Here is a 17,065-nt window from a genome sequence, read left to right on the forward strand (position 1 = left end):
ATTGATCTGTTCTATTCTCGTAGTGGACAAGGGTCACTGAAGTGTGCAGAAAGTCAATGATGTGTGTGTCTGTCTGCATACAGGGACACCATTAAAGATGAATGAGGGGAGGATTGAAAGGGACAACAGGCATAGTATTGAGCATGACCTTTTCATTATATATACTCAGCTAATTCTGTGGGCTGAGTTTACGTAATGGAGGATGACACATGAGCCGTGAGCTCGTCTTTGCTCTGGTAGAAATTTGATTGGAATCCCTCCAGTACTGACATTTTTTATTCTTATAACACAGGACATAGTGGACCACAGGTGCAGCATTTCAAATCTGGTGATTCTGTGAGTCATGCAAATTGGTCTGTCTCCCCTTTTGTGGTAGATTCACAGAGGAGGGATATCACTGTTGTGAATTAATCAAAGAGGACTGCTATTACCAGGAGAGAAAAGCCAAATGTTTGACTGGTCGTGACTGCTAACAGACTGCTGCAAGCAGCACTGACTGATGCCCCCTAATCCCAATCCACATCTATCTGCACGGGGTGCTTCTTGGAATTAAATTTTTTAAAATTCAGTCAAAATGCTCTGAACATCATGTGAAAACGCATTCTTGCTGTATTTATATTTCTGTATGCTATTATATTTGTATTTCAACACCACCGATTTAGCCCTTTCAAGCATGGTGTCCACTACAGTGGACAGATATTTGGGAGTCATTTTAACCATTTAAGATGGAGTACCAAGTCCCAATCACCAGGTGTTGGACCACCAAAGCCTTGTCCACAATTTGATTTGATTTGATTTGATTATTGTCTTTGTATCTCTTTTTCAATTTGATATGGCAGCATAAATTCAAAAAGGAGGGAATGCCATCCAGCCCATCCACTCTACCCAACAAGCCCAGAGACACTGCTGTTGCAGCAAAGAGCAGCTCAGGAGGAGGAGTGACAAGCAGAGGAGCAGCAGAAGACCAGGAGGCTGGCTGAAGAGACCAGTGTGTTTACCCGCAAAGCTATGGATAAGTTGCCATTAATAGAGCAGTTCATGAGCCATACCTACTGTGTGAATCAGTAAAGCTATAATGAATAACTGCCAGGTCAGATTTCTGAGAAATTAAATATTAAAATCAAATTTAGCCCGTGGGTGTTTTTTTAAATTCCTATTTTTGATCTGAGCATAAAATCCAAAGTACGAAAAACAAAGTGTTATTTGTTTTCTGTATCACATTCATAAACAAATAATGAAATAACAATTTTTTCTTCTGATTTTGAATTCCCAACTGAATATCAAATGAACGAATGACACACTGACCGAACAGGATATGCACCAAGTACCACTGAAAATAAATGTAAAATCCTCGTACTCTTTGAAAACCAGAAAACATCTTTCTTGAACATTTATTTCTGTGACGTAATAAAACCTCTGCACAATCAAGTGGATGTTACATTCTGACTATTTTATCTGCTTACACTTGAATAGCTTTAATAAACAGCAATCTTAATGGTCTTCAGATTTGAAATATCGGACCAATGCACATGAAAAAATCTGGATAACATCTAACATCTTATTTCATTGAAAACTTGTGTTTTCACCTGTCTGGACTCAAGAGTTTCATGCGGGAAAGAGTTAGGAAAATAGACACTGCGATTTGTATTCAGTATTGGTGTTAGGGACCGCTCTATACACACACAGTGTGACACAATCCAGGACTAGTCTGTGTTCAGAGAGGATGGAAATGTTTCATCAATTATCAGTTAATTACCATTAATAAATTAAATAATAACAAAAATATATTAACTAGCAACGTAGAAGATGAGGGATGTGCACTATGTTAGAAAATGTGCTGTTGTTTTGGTCCAGTACTCAGAGGTGCCTCTGTCTGTGTAAACAGATGCAGTTACAGGTTTTTGTACTGATCATTTGTAGAGGACAGAATGCAGCACCCCTACTGCTCTCTGAAGATGAAAGATAGTCGCACCTCACGGTGCTCTCTGATGAGTCCTGACAGCTAGCTAAGACCCCGACTGAGTAACCATTTGGTCATGTTGATAACAAACGCTACAGAACGGTTTGTCTTTGCAGGAGGCCTGTCAGCCACATGTTTCAGTCGCAACAGTTTCAATTTGAATAATTCCCCATTTTATGCACATAACTTGTGTTGTGCCTGTACCAGTGTTTCCCACACATAGACTTTACATAGGAAGGTCAACCTGCTATATTTCAGTCAGACAACTCACGTTTGAAATGTTTATTATAGAAGCAAAACACAGTTAGAAATTGGCATCTAGGCTCCGACCTCATTGGGGAGTGATGAACAAAACATCTGGAACCCCCCAGTCGGAGCCTACAGGTGGATGCTGGGATGGTGGTGGGGCTGAAAGAACGCGCAGCAATACTGACGCAGGACAGCAGTGGCAGTGACAGGCAGCTGGAGTGTTGGAGATTTTTTGCCAAATTGACCGGGTGCATTTGGTAGATGATAGTGGAGAATGGGGCATGTCATGTGTATAACAGTGCAGCTCCAATTGTCTGCCTGAACGAGCTCGCAGGCGTTTCTCCATTAATGGCCACAAAATTATATTTGGAGACCTATTTTATAATCTTTTACTTTTACTTTTTAATCCCCTCTACCCCTCCCTCTACTGACGTTAGGACATGCTCTGCAGAGAAACACAGAGGCAGAGATGTTCTCTGTATTATATGCCTCCTGTTAACACATTGATTGTGATGTGACCATGTAGGCCCACTTATGCTCTAAAAGCTTTTGAGTGCACCTGGTTGCTGTGATATCAGTTGGTATCAAATTGGTTTGGATAGGCTGCACAATTGATAACAAGCTTCCTCAACTCGCGGCTCACCTGCTGTTGTGATAAAGGAATTGGGGTGAAAAAAATCCAAAACGAGGTGTTTTTTTGGGCAACTTTAAAAAACTAACTGCTGACAAAGAAAGTCAACAGAGCACACACATATCGGGAGAGAGAAACAGAAAGGCGAGGCAAGCCAAGGAGTGTGCATTAAAGTGAACAGTTAAAGTACTCCGTGACTTTTAGGCCCGATCCATCTTCAAATTTTACCCCTATCCCCTGGTTTTGAGTAAACTCCTGGCCCCTTAGAACAGAATTATAAGGGGTAGTGGTTGTAATCTCCCCCTATGAAATGGGACAACCCTTCAAGACCTTCATACGTCATCAGTTGACATCGATGGTGTTTACGTTACGACCGGACTAATATGACATATTCTGCAGTGGTGATTTCTCTTGCATTACTGTGGCAATCCTGGTATTCTCACAGTGCCATTTACTATTAATCTGGTAGAGACAGAAAAGCATAGCCCTCCCAATTCATCCATAACTTCACACTATAATTCAAGTCATCAAATAAAATAATAACGTTAGCGGTGCTTTATAGGCTAACATTAGCAACCTGTGCTCCCACCCTGCTGGTCTGCACTGATATTAGAGGAGCGGTACCAACTGCAGCAACTTCACTGCTGCGACTTCACCAAACAGACACCATTCACCCAATTACAACAAATCAAAATGATTTTGAAGCTGTTATTTTAAGGTAGAAAAGTTACATAATGTTGTTTTAAAGAGGTCATTTTATGCTTATTTTCAGGTTCATACTTTTATTTGGGGGTCCTAGCAGAATAGCTTTACATACTTAAATTTTCAAAAAACACATTCTCATATGGTGCATTGCTGCAGCATCCCTTTTCTCTTAATCTTTGGTGAGAGTTACACATGCACATTACTTAACAGGCAGGATGTAGCCAATCAGAGACTGAGTAGGGCGGGTCATACCAAGAAATGTAGTGTGATCCAAAATAACGTCGCTTCAGCTTGTAACCATGGCTGCGGTACAACTGTAAATGTATGAGCCCAATTCTGAATGCGAAACAGAGGCAGAACAAACCGAACCACCTTCGCAACCAAGACTGGAGACATCCTGTGATACAGACAGAGGACTGGAGCTACTGCTGCTGCTCTGCTAATGTCCACACTACACCACCTGTGTAGACACACAACACGTAAGCAAACCAATAAGCAGGACCTTTTGGCTTTTTGCACTGGCTGAGCAATTTTCATTCAAGTCAGTGGGCACCATCTTTGCAGTCCGGTATCCAGTTTTTATGACACATTCATGGTCAGGAGTGTCTCCAAATGTCAGTCAATTTCTACAAATGTCCTGCCTGAGGCTCAGACTCTGTTCCCACAATTTGAATAAGTATTTTATCCTCTTTGAAAAATGGAACAATGTGCACAACAGCTGCAGTGTCATTATAGATAATTTAAATATCAGCTCCACTTTGTTGCACTACAGTCAGATAAGAGAGCTCATTGGAGATAAATGAGCAATAGCTGTTTCAAACATTCAAAGTAAAAATGATTGTAAAGACAGAATTTAATTTTTATGCTTTTGATATGCATGAATGAACAGAAGCCACAGAGAGGCTGTAATATTGTTTGTAATCAGAACGTTCCTCGGATAAGACCGTGTCATGTTTCATATTTCTAGGGTTCTCTCTCTTCCTCTCCATCGCTGCCTGAGGAAGAGCTCAAACATATTGCTTATCTGCCTGTGCTGTAGATCAAAGCTTCTCTAACTATCCTCAGTCTATTATTGGCTTCTGTTTGTGTTCAGCTGAACATCTGCAATTTTCTATTTTTCCGAGGAAGGAGCCAGCAATTTTTGTTTCCTTTAAATTACACTGTGAGAAAGTTTTTGAGCTCCAGTTTCCGATGCACCTGGGAGGCAACAAAACCCATATTGCTCAGATCAGTTACAATTAGTTACATTACGTATTCATAAGAAATCACTTCAGTGTATCACAACACTGTGCAACTACATGCTGCTTGAACGAGTAGCAGTTATAATAAGTGGAATATGCTAATACTGTGTCTGTTTGTTGATGTGTATCCTGCCTGCAGTGGAGACATTATTGAGAAAGTTATTAGTCTCTCAGTAGGTTTTTTTTCTACAGGCCCCCAAAAGACCCACAGGATACAGCATCAACATGGCCGTCATTAAACAGGGCGACTCTTCTGCAGTGTGACAGGACAGCGTTCTTCAGGTTTTACATGTCAGATATAAATTAGTGTAATTTTGGAAATATTACAGGGACTCTGTGTAACTTTGTAGAAATGTACATGTATTTAACACTCACACCATATGTGAGCGGATTGTAACGTGACATGAAAAATGAGACCTTCCCCGTCTCTCTCGGTTGCCTATACAAGCCTGTGGATGATTTGTGTTAGCTGTTTAATGCTGCTGGACTGTGGATTTCTTTGTGAAGGATTTTCCACGCCAGTTCAAGGAGGTGAGACTTCATGCACATTCTGGAGGAGCTTGTCTCAGTGCCTCTCTGCCTCGCTAGCAGAGAGCAACAGTGGCTAATGTTAGTTTAAACATGGAGTCCACTAACATTACCTATCGATTGGCTTACAGCACAGCACAGCACCCTTTAATGTTCTGAGTAATGAAATGTGGGCACTCAGTCAAAGTCAGTGGGAAAGGGTTTTCCAGATTAATCTCTCTGCTTGCCTGTGATTAGCTATCAATTTTGTCAGACATTTATTGAGACAGAGGACGGAGAGAGACAGCGACGCAGTAGACAGTCGAGGGCATGTGAGACCGAAGCAGCATCCTGTGGGCCTGTACTTATTTTTGGATGGAACGCAGCAAATGGGGGCCAGCTCTATAAACATGACAGTCTCTTCGTGACTGAAACCAAACCTTTAATTCTTAATGAATTTGCTTTTATCAGTATTTTTGGCAGTCATGTTCTCAGCTGTATTGTAATGAACTACTGCCATGTTCTACAGATGTCTGTTTTACTTTTAAAAAAATCAGGATGTAATATATAATGAGCCTTTGGAACAGGGAATAAGAAATTAAAGGTCACATGGATAAGATTTTTATGTATGTTTGTTTTGTTTTTTTAATTTAAAATAACACGTACAGACAAGAAAAGCGCAGAATCAAAGCATCTCTTTTCCTTAAAAACATTATTATGATTGTAAATTGATCATTTTAACATTTTTTGTTGGGTCCAAAATGATGTTTTTGTTAAGTTCTACGTAAGAATTCTGACACTTGGTTGCAAGTTTCAATAAGGTTAGGTCAGCCAATAGTACAACGTTGTTAGTATCTGTGTTACGTCTGCATCAAGAGTCTTGGTAGTTTATAGGGAAAATTCACCCAGTATACTGACCTGCCTCAAGGTTGCTTGTGAGCGTTAGCAACATTAACATTAATGGTAACAAGCTTGCATTAGCGATGTTAACCCTTACTAGCATTAGCAACATTACCATTAGCTAGCGTGATCAGCATTATCATAAGATAGCTCGCGTTACCAACTTAGCGTGTGTTAGCAATGTTAGCTAGTGCAACAGACTGGCAACCACTTGAGGGGGCAGATGATTGAAACAACAGCGGTGTTGTGACGTGAATGCAGTGAAAGGGGAGATGGAATGACACGTTTAGTGGCTGAATGTTATCAATAACACCTTTAAAATATGTTGACATTTTTGCATAAAATGTAACCAACTCTGGTAGAGTATCTGCTGTCAGCTGGCACACACACCCTGTGGTTTGTGTGTATGACTGAATAGACGGCGTGTTTACAGAAGATGTATGAATCTCCATTCCCACATTTACTAACTAAATCTAGAGCTAACATCCATTTACTGAAATGGTGTCTGTTTGATTTAATCAATGAAACGATATGTAGTTTGAAAGGGCTAATTGCTTGAGAGAGAGAGACAGAGGGACAGAGAGAGAGAGAGAGAGAGAGAGAAGATAAGAATGTTAAATGAAGGGAATCTAATCAGAAAGATGTATCTGTCCTCCTCCTCTTTGTCGGACGCTCTTAACTGATGACCCTCTAAATGACGGCTATAGCCAATGTGTGTGCATGTGTGTAAATGATTGTGCATGTGGAGGTCAATGTGTGTGCAGTCTATATGCAGCATTGGAGCATTTCGGCAGAATTCAAATGAGCAAATAAGCCACTGGAGGTTCTTTCGCATGAGAAGCTGAAAAGAATCGTTACTCACTCGGACCAGTCAGAGATGTAGCAAAACATGAGGCGGCGAGCGTGATAGGGCAGCCAGCAGACCACAAAGGCTATGACCACCACTCCTGGACACAAGGGAGAAGAGACAGCATTCAGAAGCCGAGAAGAAGCCAAAAATATCAAGAGACAGATGAGACACAATATTCACAACAAAGATCAAATTGATGCAGAGTGAAAAGGCTTATTTGCAATTTGTTCATAATGTTCAAATGATTATATTGTGAATGTTAAGGGATAAAATATTTATCTACTAGAGATCACTATCAGACTCTCCCAGCTGATTACTGACAGTAAAACAATTATTTTTTGTATTACAAGTTTTCTAAATGTGCAAATGAGGCATTGTCTCTTTTTTTAATTCATTTTTTAAATTAAAATAATAAATAAGACATTTAAAAAAGCCAGGCTCAAAATTACATTTGTTGACATAAATGAGTCAAAGGCTTCGACAGAGAGCCTGAAGAAAAGCGAGCAGAGAGCAGAACACCTTCAGAATATAGATAGAAGTACAACTGGGAAGTCTTGTGAGGTTCTGAGAAAAAAGAAAAAAACTCATCACACATTAACTGACATCAAGGTTGGACATTTCCTTCCCACTAGGCTGAAAGAAAAGAATCCAAATGATGAAAACTGTCTCCATCAGTAGTGTCTTCACTAAAGAATCATGCCTTAGGAAACACCACTCATGTAGATATGTAGTGAGGACATCAGAATAAAGAGAATAATGACATCTTGTGTGTTTGACTGAAAAGTCATTGAGGTCTTGTGGCACCATCCAATCATGGTTAACAACCCACTGACAATGTTTATGTATAACCTGTCCCAGCATATCACCAGGGAAATTATGTTGATTTATGTTCTACTGAAGCCTGAAGACTCATGACTGGTAGTGAAGCTGTAGATACAGTACCAAGAAGAAGAGAGTGAACCCTTTGGGATGACCTGGTTTTCTGCTTCATCAGGACATAAACTGTGGTTTGACTTTCATGAAATTCACAGGTAAAAACAATCACAGTAACATTTGTACACTAGTAAACCAGAAGCAATTAATTGCTTATGTATTTATTGAAGACATCCAATAAACATTCACGGTTCTATTATGGAGTAAGTAAATCGTCAGATTTATTATGTGGTTGATCCTCCTCTGGCAGCAGTGACATCTATCAAATGCCTCTGGATCTGCTGAACACCTGTCAAAGAGAATTTCTGAGCATTCCTCCTTGTTTTAGTTCCACCAGGTTCTTGATGTCTGCTGTTGATGGCATGCTTCAGGTCTATCCACAGAATATCTGTTGGGTTGAAGTCAGAGCTTTGACTTGGGTTGACTTTTGAGCTAAATTCATTCCAGTGTGTTGGGTTTCTTGTCCTGTTGCATAACCCAACCAGAGCCCAGTCACCAGAATGAAATATGGATTTTTTCTGCAAACCGCTCATACGTTCAATTTTGTATGTGTCATATGTACAATATGGACATTTGAACGCGTCATATCATGTTCACATTTCATGTAGACCTGACTACTGACTGACCGTGTTGGGGGGAGAAGGGGATGGTGGTGGATTTAGTGCAAGGTGAGAAGGTTGCAAAGCCAGCGACCGCAGCTCAAACAGGTTGTTGTTTGTTTTTTAAAAAAAGATCTTTTCCTAACCCTAACCAAGTGTTTTTTGTGCCTAATCCTAAACAGACCATAAGCACATCTTAAACAAAAAGAAACAAAGTAGCAACATAAAGAAATGTAAAGTTCCAATGTATCCATGGTTTGCAGAAACATACATTCTCTATATTTATTCTGGCCATTGGGCCGCCTAACCTCCAGTGAGCTTCAGCTGATGGACTGACACCCTGACATTCCCTTCTAAGATATCATGGTAAACATGCAAATTCATGCTCCCCTCAATGAATGCAAGTATTCCAGGCTCAAAACAGCCTGACATTATAATGCACCTTCCCCCCATTTAACCATTTGGATCATGTTTTCATGACAATATGTTGCGTCTTTCTTACATCATTTGTATTCCAGTGTTTTCCTCCCAAACGGCTCCAACTTAGTTTTTCTCTCATTCTCCCAGCAGTGTTGTGGAGTGTCCAAATTCTCTTTGGCAAACTTTAGCGACGTTATTTGGAGAGCGATGGCTTCCTTAACGTCAAAAGCGAACTCAAAAAATGAACTCATGAATGAACAAAAAAAACTCATTACAGTTATTGGAAACCAAGCTTACGAATTATTGACTGACATAAGCTTTTGTTCAGGTGATTAGTGTTGAGGTTCACCTACATTTTGTTCTAATAATGTACACAAAAATGTGTGTGTTATTAGTTAAACCAGATTGAGTTTGTTCTTTGGTATAACTTAAATGAAGATCAGGCAAAAATCTTTATAATAAATAAATGCAATTAATTCCAAATGGTCCACTCTCTAATTCTTGGCTGTATCAGTTTATGTTCATATCTGTATTTGCATTTGTACAAGTGTGGTCTGTAAAAATTAATAGTTTGAAGTCTTCTCTACTGCTCAATTTTTGTGTTAAATCTTTTTTTACTCCTCATATGTACAGGTTTAGTCATCAACGTAATATGCAAAATAACATTAGATCTTAAACATGTAGCTAAATCAGAGATTTTCAGTCTGACACTGTGACCCTCCTCACACAGAACTGAGACAGAGGCAAACTGACACCATTAAAAGAATGTTGAACTATTTATTCACAGCTCCTGTTTGAAAAGTACACATGTATGTATACAGACAACTGTCACTGGATGACTCTGATGCTGAATAAAACACAGAAACATGAAGTTCTGGAGTAATAAGAAGGATCTTTTTTAATGATTTTACATTTATTTGCAATCAGCAAACAGAATGATGTCCTCAGATTTGACTGACTTATGTTTTCAAGAACAAAGTGTGATTTCTGACTCAGATTCTGGCACCAAGGGTTTTAAAGTACCTCACTGTCCTTCACCGGTTTGTCAAATCCACGGCTGCTGAGTGGGCCAAACTACAATCACTCACTTCTTTTCAAAAGAACAACAGGAAATTGTTGCCTTCACCTCTCACAGTGCCTCTGACTCATGTCTCTCTCTCCACTAACCTGATGCACCAGATGGTTTGTTAGACAGAACCATGTGGAAAACTTGTCCTTAGAAAAGGGCAGGCACTGTCAAATATACTTGACAAACCATTTGTCTATCATTGTCTACCATGGGTTAACTCTAACCAATCAGATCAACACATCATGTGACATATTAGGAGAGTGCTACCACCAGCAGATCCAGTTAGTAATTCAAACTTACCAAAGCCAGCAGGGAGAAGAGCGCGAACATGTTTTCCATTGTAAAAAGCCCCTTAGTGCTTAAATAAACATTGTTGTTTTCAAATAAATAGTCTGTTCTTTCACTGGTTGTCACATCTAAACCCCATTATCAGCTGCCACTAGTTCCTCATAGGACGCTGATTTTGATTTGCTCACAAGCACATAGCTTGAATCCTGACCTTTTTTTGAGTAGTCCCTTACCTCTGTTCAAAATAATTTCTTGAATCCTTTCAGACTTGATTTAAACCACACCACAGCACGGAGACTGCACTTATTAAAGTTTTAATGAGACTCGTCTGAGCAGTGACAGAAAAAAAAAAATGAGACTCTGTGGCATTATCATCGCAACGAAGGATCGCCTTTACGCCGCCTTTGTTTGCTCACACAACCAAGCAGCGAATCCAAAACAGGCATGATGGTACACATCATGACGTTGACATCTGTGTGTTTTTTTTTCCGGCTTCCACCGGTTAATCTAAACATGTATTGGCCGACTGTTTATAATCATATGGATGCTGCTATAATGTGTTGTGATTGAGATCCTGACCAGCCATGCATCCTGGAAAATGACAACGTTACCTGTTTTGCTCTAAATGACATAATTACATAATCACCATCAGTAAACAGGAACCTGTCTGGCTTTCACTCGCAGAGAGGGATGCTGTTTTCTGGGGGAAAGTTCACTGAACTCTCGGTCAGGAGAGCTCACAGTTGAGGTGATTTTTTTCAATGCAAGTTGCCAGAGACAGTAACTACAACAACACAATAGTGGAGGGCGACAAACACATGGTGAGTTAAACTTTTTTTGCCCTGAATCGCGTCACATAATCACCACCATTCCACTGCAGTAGCCGTCTGGCTCTGCTAGCGGGGACAGACGCTGTTTTTCAGGCAGAAATGTGACGAAGAGTTGTAGGACAGACAGGATGACAGACATTTTTCCACATATAACTGCAGTATTTTCTGTTCTCATATAAGTTGCCATAGGTACTTCCAGTTACCACATTACTGTTGTTTGGTCCTGTAAAGTTGCTTTGTGGGTTGAAGTGTAGGTCATTTCTCTTTTATTTGATGAGTGAAGGATCTGTTTAGTTGTCAGACTGTGAACACCATCAGACCGACACACCCATGATCCGTGCTTCTGGCTTTTCCATTCACATAGACGCCGTCTCGCCTCTGCTGCGGCTCTGATACTACCTCTGGAGGCGGATCAGAGCCGCAGTTGAACTGTCTGTATCTGTAACTTTCACAGAGACGACGAGGCAGAGAATCAGCGCATGATTCCTGCACTCAAAGGGCAGTGTGAATGGGGCTGCAGTTGACCATAAAATACTGATCGACAGACTTGGGAAGTAGGTTGGACTTTTTGACAATGCATTGAATTGGTTCAAATCATACTTAAAATAAAATAGGGACTACTTTATGTCAATTGGTTATCGTGAATCTGAGGGAACAAAAACCACATATGGAGTTCCTCAAGGGTCTATTCCTGAATCTTTTCTATTTAAGTCCAAATGCTCAAGCTTCACAGAACTTCCTACAACTGAACACTGAAGAAACTGAAAAAAATGGTTTGGCCCCAAACAAGAAAGATTAAAAGTCAGTGCTTACGTTAAATCTATGACACTAAAATCTACAAATCAAGCCGGAAATCTTGGTGTCGTTATGGACTCTGACCTAAATGCCAACAGTCACAGAAGGACAATTACACAATCAGTCTACTACTACCTTAAAATCATAGCAAGAATTAAGATACAGAAGAAACTTTTTTTTATGAATCCATTTTCAGGCAGCTAGACTTGTCATGTTGTCTTTGCAGGTTTTTGAAGAAAAAAACTGCAGCTCCTCCAGAATGCTGCTGCCAGACTCCTCACACTCCACCGGTCCTTAAATTACTGCACTGGCTTCCTGTGTGTCAAATAATTGATTTTAAAATCTATTACTTGTCTGCTCAGTGTTGTCAGGATCAAACCGAAGCAGGGTGAAGCCACTTTTAGTTTCTATGCTCCCCTCCTGTAAAACAAGCTTGTAATATTGACGGATCTGGATGGTCATACCCTGGGCTCCACTGGATCATTCTCCTCTGTTTTACTATCTCCTTATATCTGTATTTCTGTCAAATTTGAAGCCTCTTCACTCTGATCTTTTCTTTTTTACTGCCAATTTTCTTGTGTGGCCTGCCAGGAGGTCGTGTGACCCGGGCACCACTTGGCGATGCCTCGGCCTGCTCAGTCATCTCCTGGATCTGCACACTTTATATATATTATAATTTGTATCAGATATTCTGTCAATGCAATTTGTAAACTGTGATTTTGTTGTTCTGTTCCGTACATGCAACATCTTATGCATGCCTGTCTGTCCTGGGAGAGGGATCCTCCTCTGTGGCTCTTCCTGAGGTTTCTTCCATCTTTTTTTCCCTGTTAAAAGTTTTTTTTTTCTCAACATGGCAAGTTTTTCCTCACTCAAATCAAGGGTCTAACGAAAGAGGATGTCGTTCACTGTACAGATTGTAAAGCCCACTGAGGCAATGTGATTGTGATTTTGGGCTATATAACTACAATTGATTTGATTTGATCTGAATACCTGAGGTCTGCTAAAACTGTCATTTAAATCTGGGCTTAAAACATTACTGTTTACTGTCACTTTCCAATAAACTAGAGACATAACCTCTTTTTAATCTGAAAGTATTTGCTTGCTTCTGTAATAATTGTGTTCTAACTGAAGTTTTAAAAGGTTCATGTCTTATTTTTAATGTATATTTACGACCCTGTAAAGTTTTGGTTCTACCTTGTGTCTGAACGGTGTTATTTAAATAAACTTGCCTTGATTTTGCTCACTGTCAGGTCGCACAAGGGCAGGCCAGGCTATGGGATCATGGCGTAAAAATCGCAACTGTTGAATATTAATTAAGCTTTTCCTGCACTGGACAACAAAACTGAGAAAAATGGATGAATGGTGATGCAGATGAACCTCACTGACAGAATATTGAACAAAAACTATGAAACTACTAGAGTGGTTGCCCACATGCATGACAGCATTCTGTCACGCTGGACCCAGACGGCAGGCAGGATGATCAATGGATGAAGTTGATGAGGACGGCACAAGGAACAGGCAAACACAACAGCAGGATCAGGGAAACTCAACAGATGACTTGGGAATGAGTGGAAAACACCAGGAACAGGGCTGGGCTAACGAAGGAGGTGCAGTGCAGGTGTGGAGGGAGAGCAGATGGGGAGGAACACAGGGAACAGGGAGCAGCTAATTAGACTGATGCAAGACAGCTGTGGAGGGAAAATGAGGCTGGTGTGGAGCACAAGAAAACAGGAGGGAAACAGAGCATGACTTTACAAAAACCCAAAAAACACGATACACAAATGAAATGAAACTTAAATGACAGGACCATGACACATTCCTCTTTTAAACGGATCTTAATTTCTACAAAATATCAATAACAAATCAAAAATAGAACAAGACAAGCAGTGGAGTGGAAACTTCTTCTTCATTTCTATCCGAGCTGTTGTGACTGGTTGGCAAGCCAGTGCACTGTGTCAGAGGACTACAGGTCAAACTGACCTCCATGTTTTTTTAGTCACTTGGCGCTGTCACTTGTCACCTGCATTCAATATATTGTCCTTTTGCAAAATTGGATTCACAATGCTTCCGGAAGACTGGCCTCAAACAACTCAGCTCAGGTTAATATAGCTAATCCTCTTCAGTTCCTCTTTGGGACACCATGCTGTTGTGTTGAGCCATTCAATAGGGTTAAACATCTTGAAACTAGTATGGATTTATTGACAGTTCATCGCTGTCTCCCTCCATAAAAACAATGACAAAGTGCTCTTTGCCAAAACAGGGTCTGGGTTATACGAATCAAATCCCTCGTGTATTGTCTGCTTTTGGTTTGTATCATTGGCAGTATTCGTAACTGAAGTACAGTCTTGTGTAAGAGGAAACTTTCTGAATCTATCCTGAAAACATCATTTCAGGTTCGAGGCTCAGCAATCAGCCAAACTCTGACTATTCATCTCCTCTGCCGCAGGCTCAAATATAATGAAGACAGAGCCTTTAAATAAATCTACTGCTTCCTGGCCAAAGCCTTGAAAACACCTGGCAAGGAAGCAAATATCCAAAGGCAATCTCTAATGTCATTAAAACCACAGGATGCAATACAGAACTTTAAATTCCGAATTATAACTAAAGTCTCATCTGGATAGAGCCAGCTACAGAGGAGAGAAGGAGAGAAGGTTTGGGAAGTTTGTATAAAGTCTTTCAGGGAAGGTGGTAATACCTGTGGTCCTTTGTGAAGACGAGCCACATGAGGTCCAAATAGAGAGCTGCAGGGATGAAGTTAGCATCACCCTGGTTCCCTCAACAAAAAGCCTATTGCAGAAAAAAAAACTCTGTGGCAAACACAGATTTATGATACTTTTTTGGTCAGCAAGATAATCTTCACAGACGAACACCGGTTTCATGATTTTTTAAACATAAATGAAACCACCAGAAGTAGAAGGCTAACGTTTGGCTTTATACAAACTACATTGTACACCACCACTAAGCTCCCTACTACAGTCTCATTTAGCTGCTTGTTAGAAACCACCTTTTTAAAGACAGGAAAATGTGAGCTTCTGACATATTTTATGTCGTAGAACAACCGCAAGTGCAGAAAACTTATTTCTGGGTGTTAGGGCTCATTCCTGCTGCTCTCTATGAGAGAAACCAAGACCACAGACCCGGCACTGCCCCCCGTGGTTGTTGTTCACAGTTTGAGTATTAAACTAAGGTTGATTTTACCAAAAACTGTGCTTGTTGACCAGAAGTCAGAAGGGCAAAGTTTCTTTTTTGATGGTCTGCATGGTGTCATGAGTGATATAATCTCCATTATTTGTTTGCAATGTACCACACTAAGGCCTTATTGTCAAATTTAAATAATTTATTAACAATTTAAATGCAACAATTACTTGTTTCACCAGTCAATTAGGAACTGACTAAACAAAGAAGAAGGTACCTGCCATCTAGTGACTCTTTTTGTAACTGCAGTGTGCACTCTACACAGCAGATGTCATTCAAGTTCACAACAAAACATCCAGTATGTGGTGACACATGTTATTTATATATATATATATATATATATATATATATATATATATATACAGTACAGACCAAAAGTTTGGACACACCTTCTCATTCAATGAGTTTCCTTTCTTTTCATGACTATTGACATTGTAGATTCACACTGAAGGCATCAAAACTATGAATTAACACATGTGGAAATATGTACTTAACAAAAAAGTGTAAAACAACTGAAAATACGCCTTATATTCTAGTTTCTTCAAAGTAGCCACCTTTTGCTCTGATTACTGCTTTGCACACACTCTGCATTCTCTTGATGAGCTTCAAGAGGTAGTCACCTGAAATGGTTTTCACTTCACAGGTGTGCCCTGTCAGGTTTAATAAGTGGGATTTCTTGCCTTATAAATGGGGTTGGGACCATCAGTTGTGTTGTGCAGAAGTCAGGTGGATACACAGCTGATAGTCCTACTGAATAGACTGTTAGAATTTGTATTATGGCAAGAAAAAAGCAGCTAAGTAAAGAAAAACGAGTGGCCATCATTACTTTAAGAAATGAAGGTCAGTCAGTCCGAAAAATTGGGAAAACTTTGAAAGTGTCCCCAAGTGCAGTCGCAAAAACCATCAAGCGCTACAAAGAAACTGGCTCACATGAGGACCGCCCCAGGAAAGGAAGACCAAGAGTCACCTCTGCTGCGGAGGATAAGTTCATCCGAGTCACCAGCCTCAGAAATCGCAGGTTAACAGCAGCTCAGATTAGAGACCAGGTCAATGCCACACAGAGTTCTAGCAGCAGACACATCTCTAGAACAACTGTTAAGAGGAGACTGTGTGAATCAGGCCTTCATGGTAGAATAGCTGCTAGGAAACCACTGCTAAGGACAGGCAACAAGCAGAAGAGACTTGTTTGGGCTAAAGAACACAAGGAATGGACATTAGACCAGTGGAAATCTGTGCTTTGGTCTGATGAGTCCAAATTTGAGATCTTTGGTTCCAACCACCGTGTCTTTGTGCGACACAGAAAAGGTGAACGGATGGACTCTACATGCCTGGTTCCCACCGTGAAGCATGGAGGAGGAGGTGTGATGGTGTGGGGGTGCTTTGCTGGTGACACTGTTGGGGATTTATTCAAAATTGAAGGCATACTGAACCAGCATGGCTACCACAGCATCTTGCAGCGGCATTCTATTCCATCCGGTTTGCGTTTAGTTGGACCATCATTTATTTTCCAACAGGACAATGACCCCAAACACACCTCCAGGCTGTGTAAGGGCTATTTGACCAAGAAGGAGAGTGATGGGGTGCTGCGCCAGATGACCTGGCCTCCACAGTCACCGGACCTGAACCCAATCGAGATGGTTTGGGGTGAGCTGGACCGCAGAGTGAAGGCAAAAGGGCCAACAAGTGCTAAGCATCTCTGGGAACTCCTTCAAGACTGTTGGAAGACCATTTCAGGTGACTACCTCTTGAAGCTCATCAAGAGAATGCCAAGAGTGTGCGAAGCAGTAATCAAAGCAAAAGGTGGCTACTTTGAAGAACCTAGAATATAAGACATATTTTCAGTTGTTTTACACTTTTTTGTTAAGTATATAATTCCACATGTGTTAATTCATA

General features: G+C 40.4%; 1 protein-coding gene across 1 annotated transcript in view; it reads right to left on the reverse strand.

Moving 5' to 3' along the window:
- The window catches only part of ntsr1 (neurotensin receptor 1 (high affinity)), a 65,688-nt gene that overhangs the window by 6,055 nt on the left and 42,568 nt on the right, over nt 1-17,065 (reverse strand). The window contains exon 3 of the mRNA XM_084365609.1: nt 7,056-7,140. Coding sequence (XP_084221735.1) covers nt 7,056-7,140 — 85 coding nt within the window. The remainder of the gene's footprint in view (nt 1-7,055; nt 7,141-17,065) is intronic.

Source organism: Pagrus pagrus, assembly GCF_965226575.1.
Source record: "Pagrus pagrus genome assembly, chromosome: 11".
NCBI classification, from domain to species: domain Eukaryota; kingdom Metazoa; phylum Chordata; class Actinopteri; order Spariformes; family Sparidae; genus Pagrus; species Pagrus pagrus.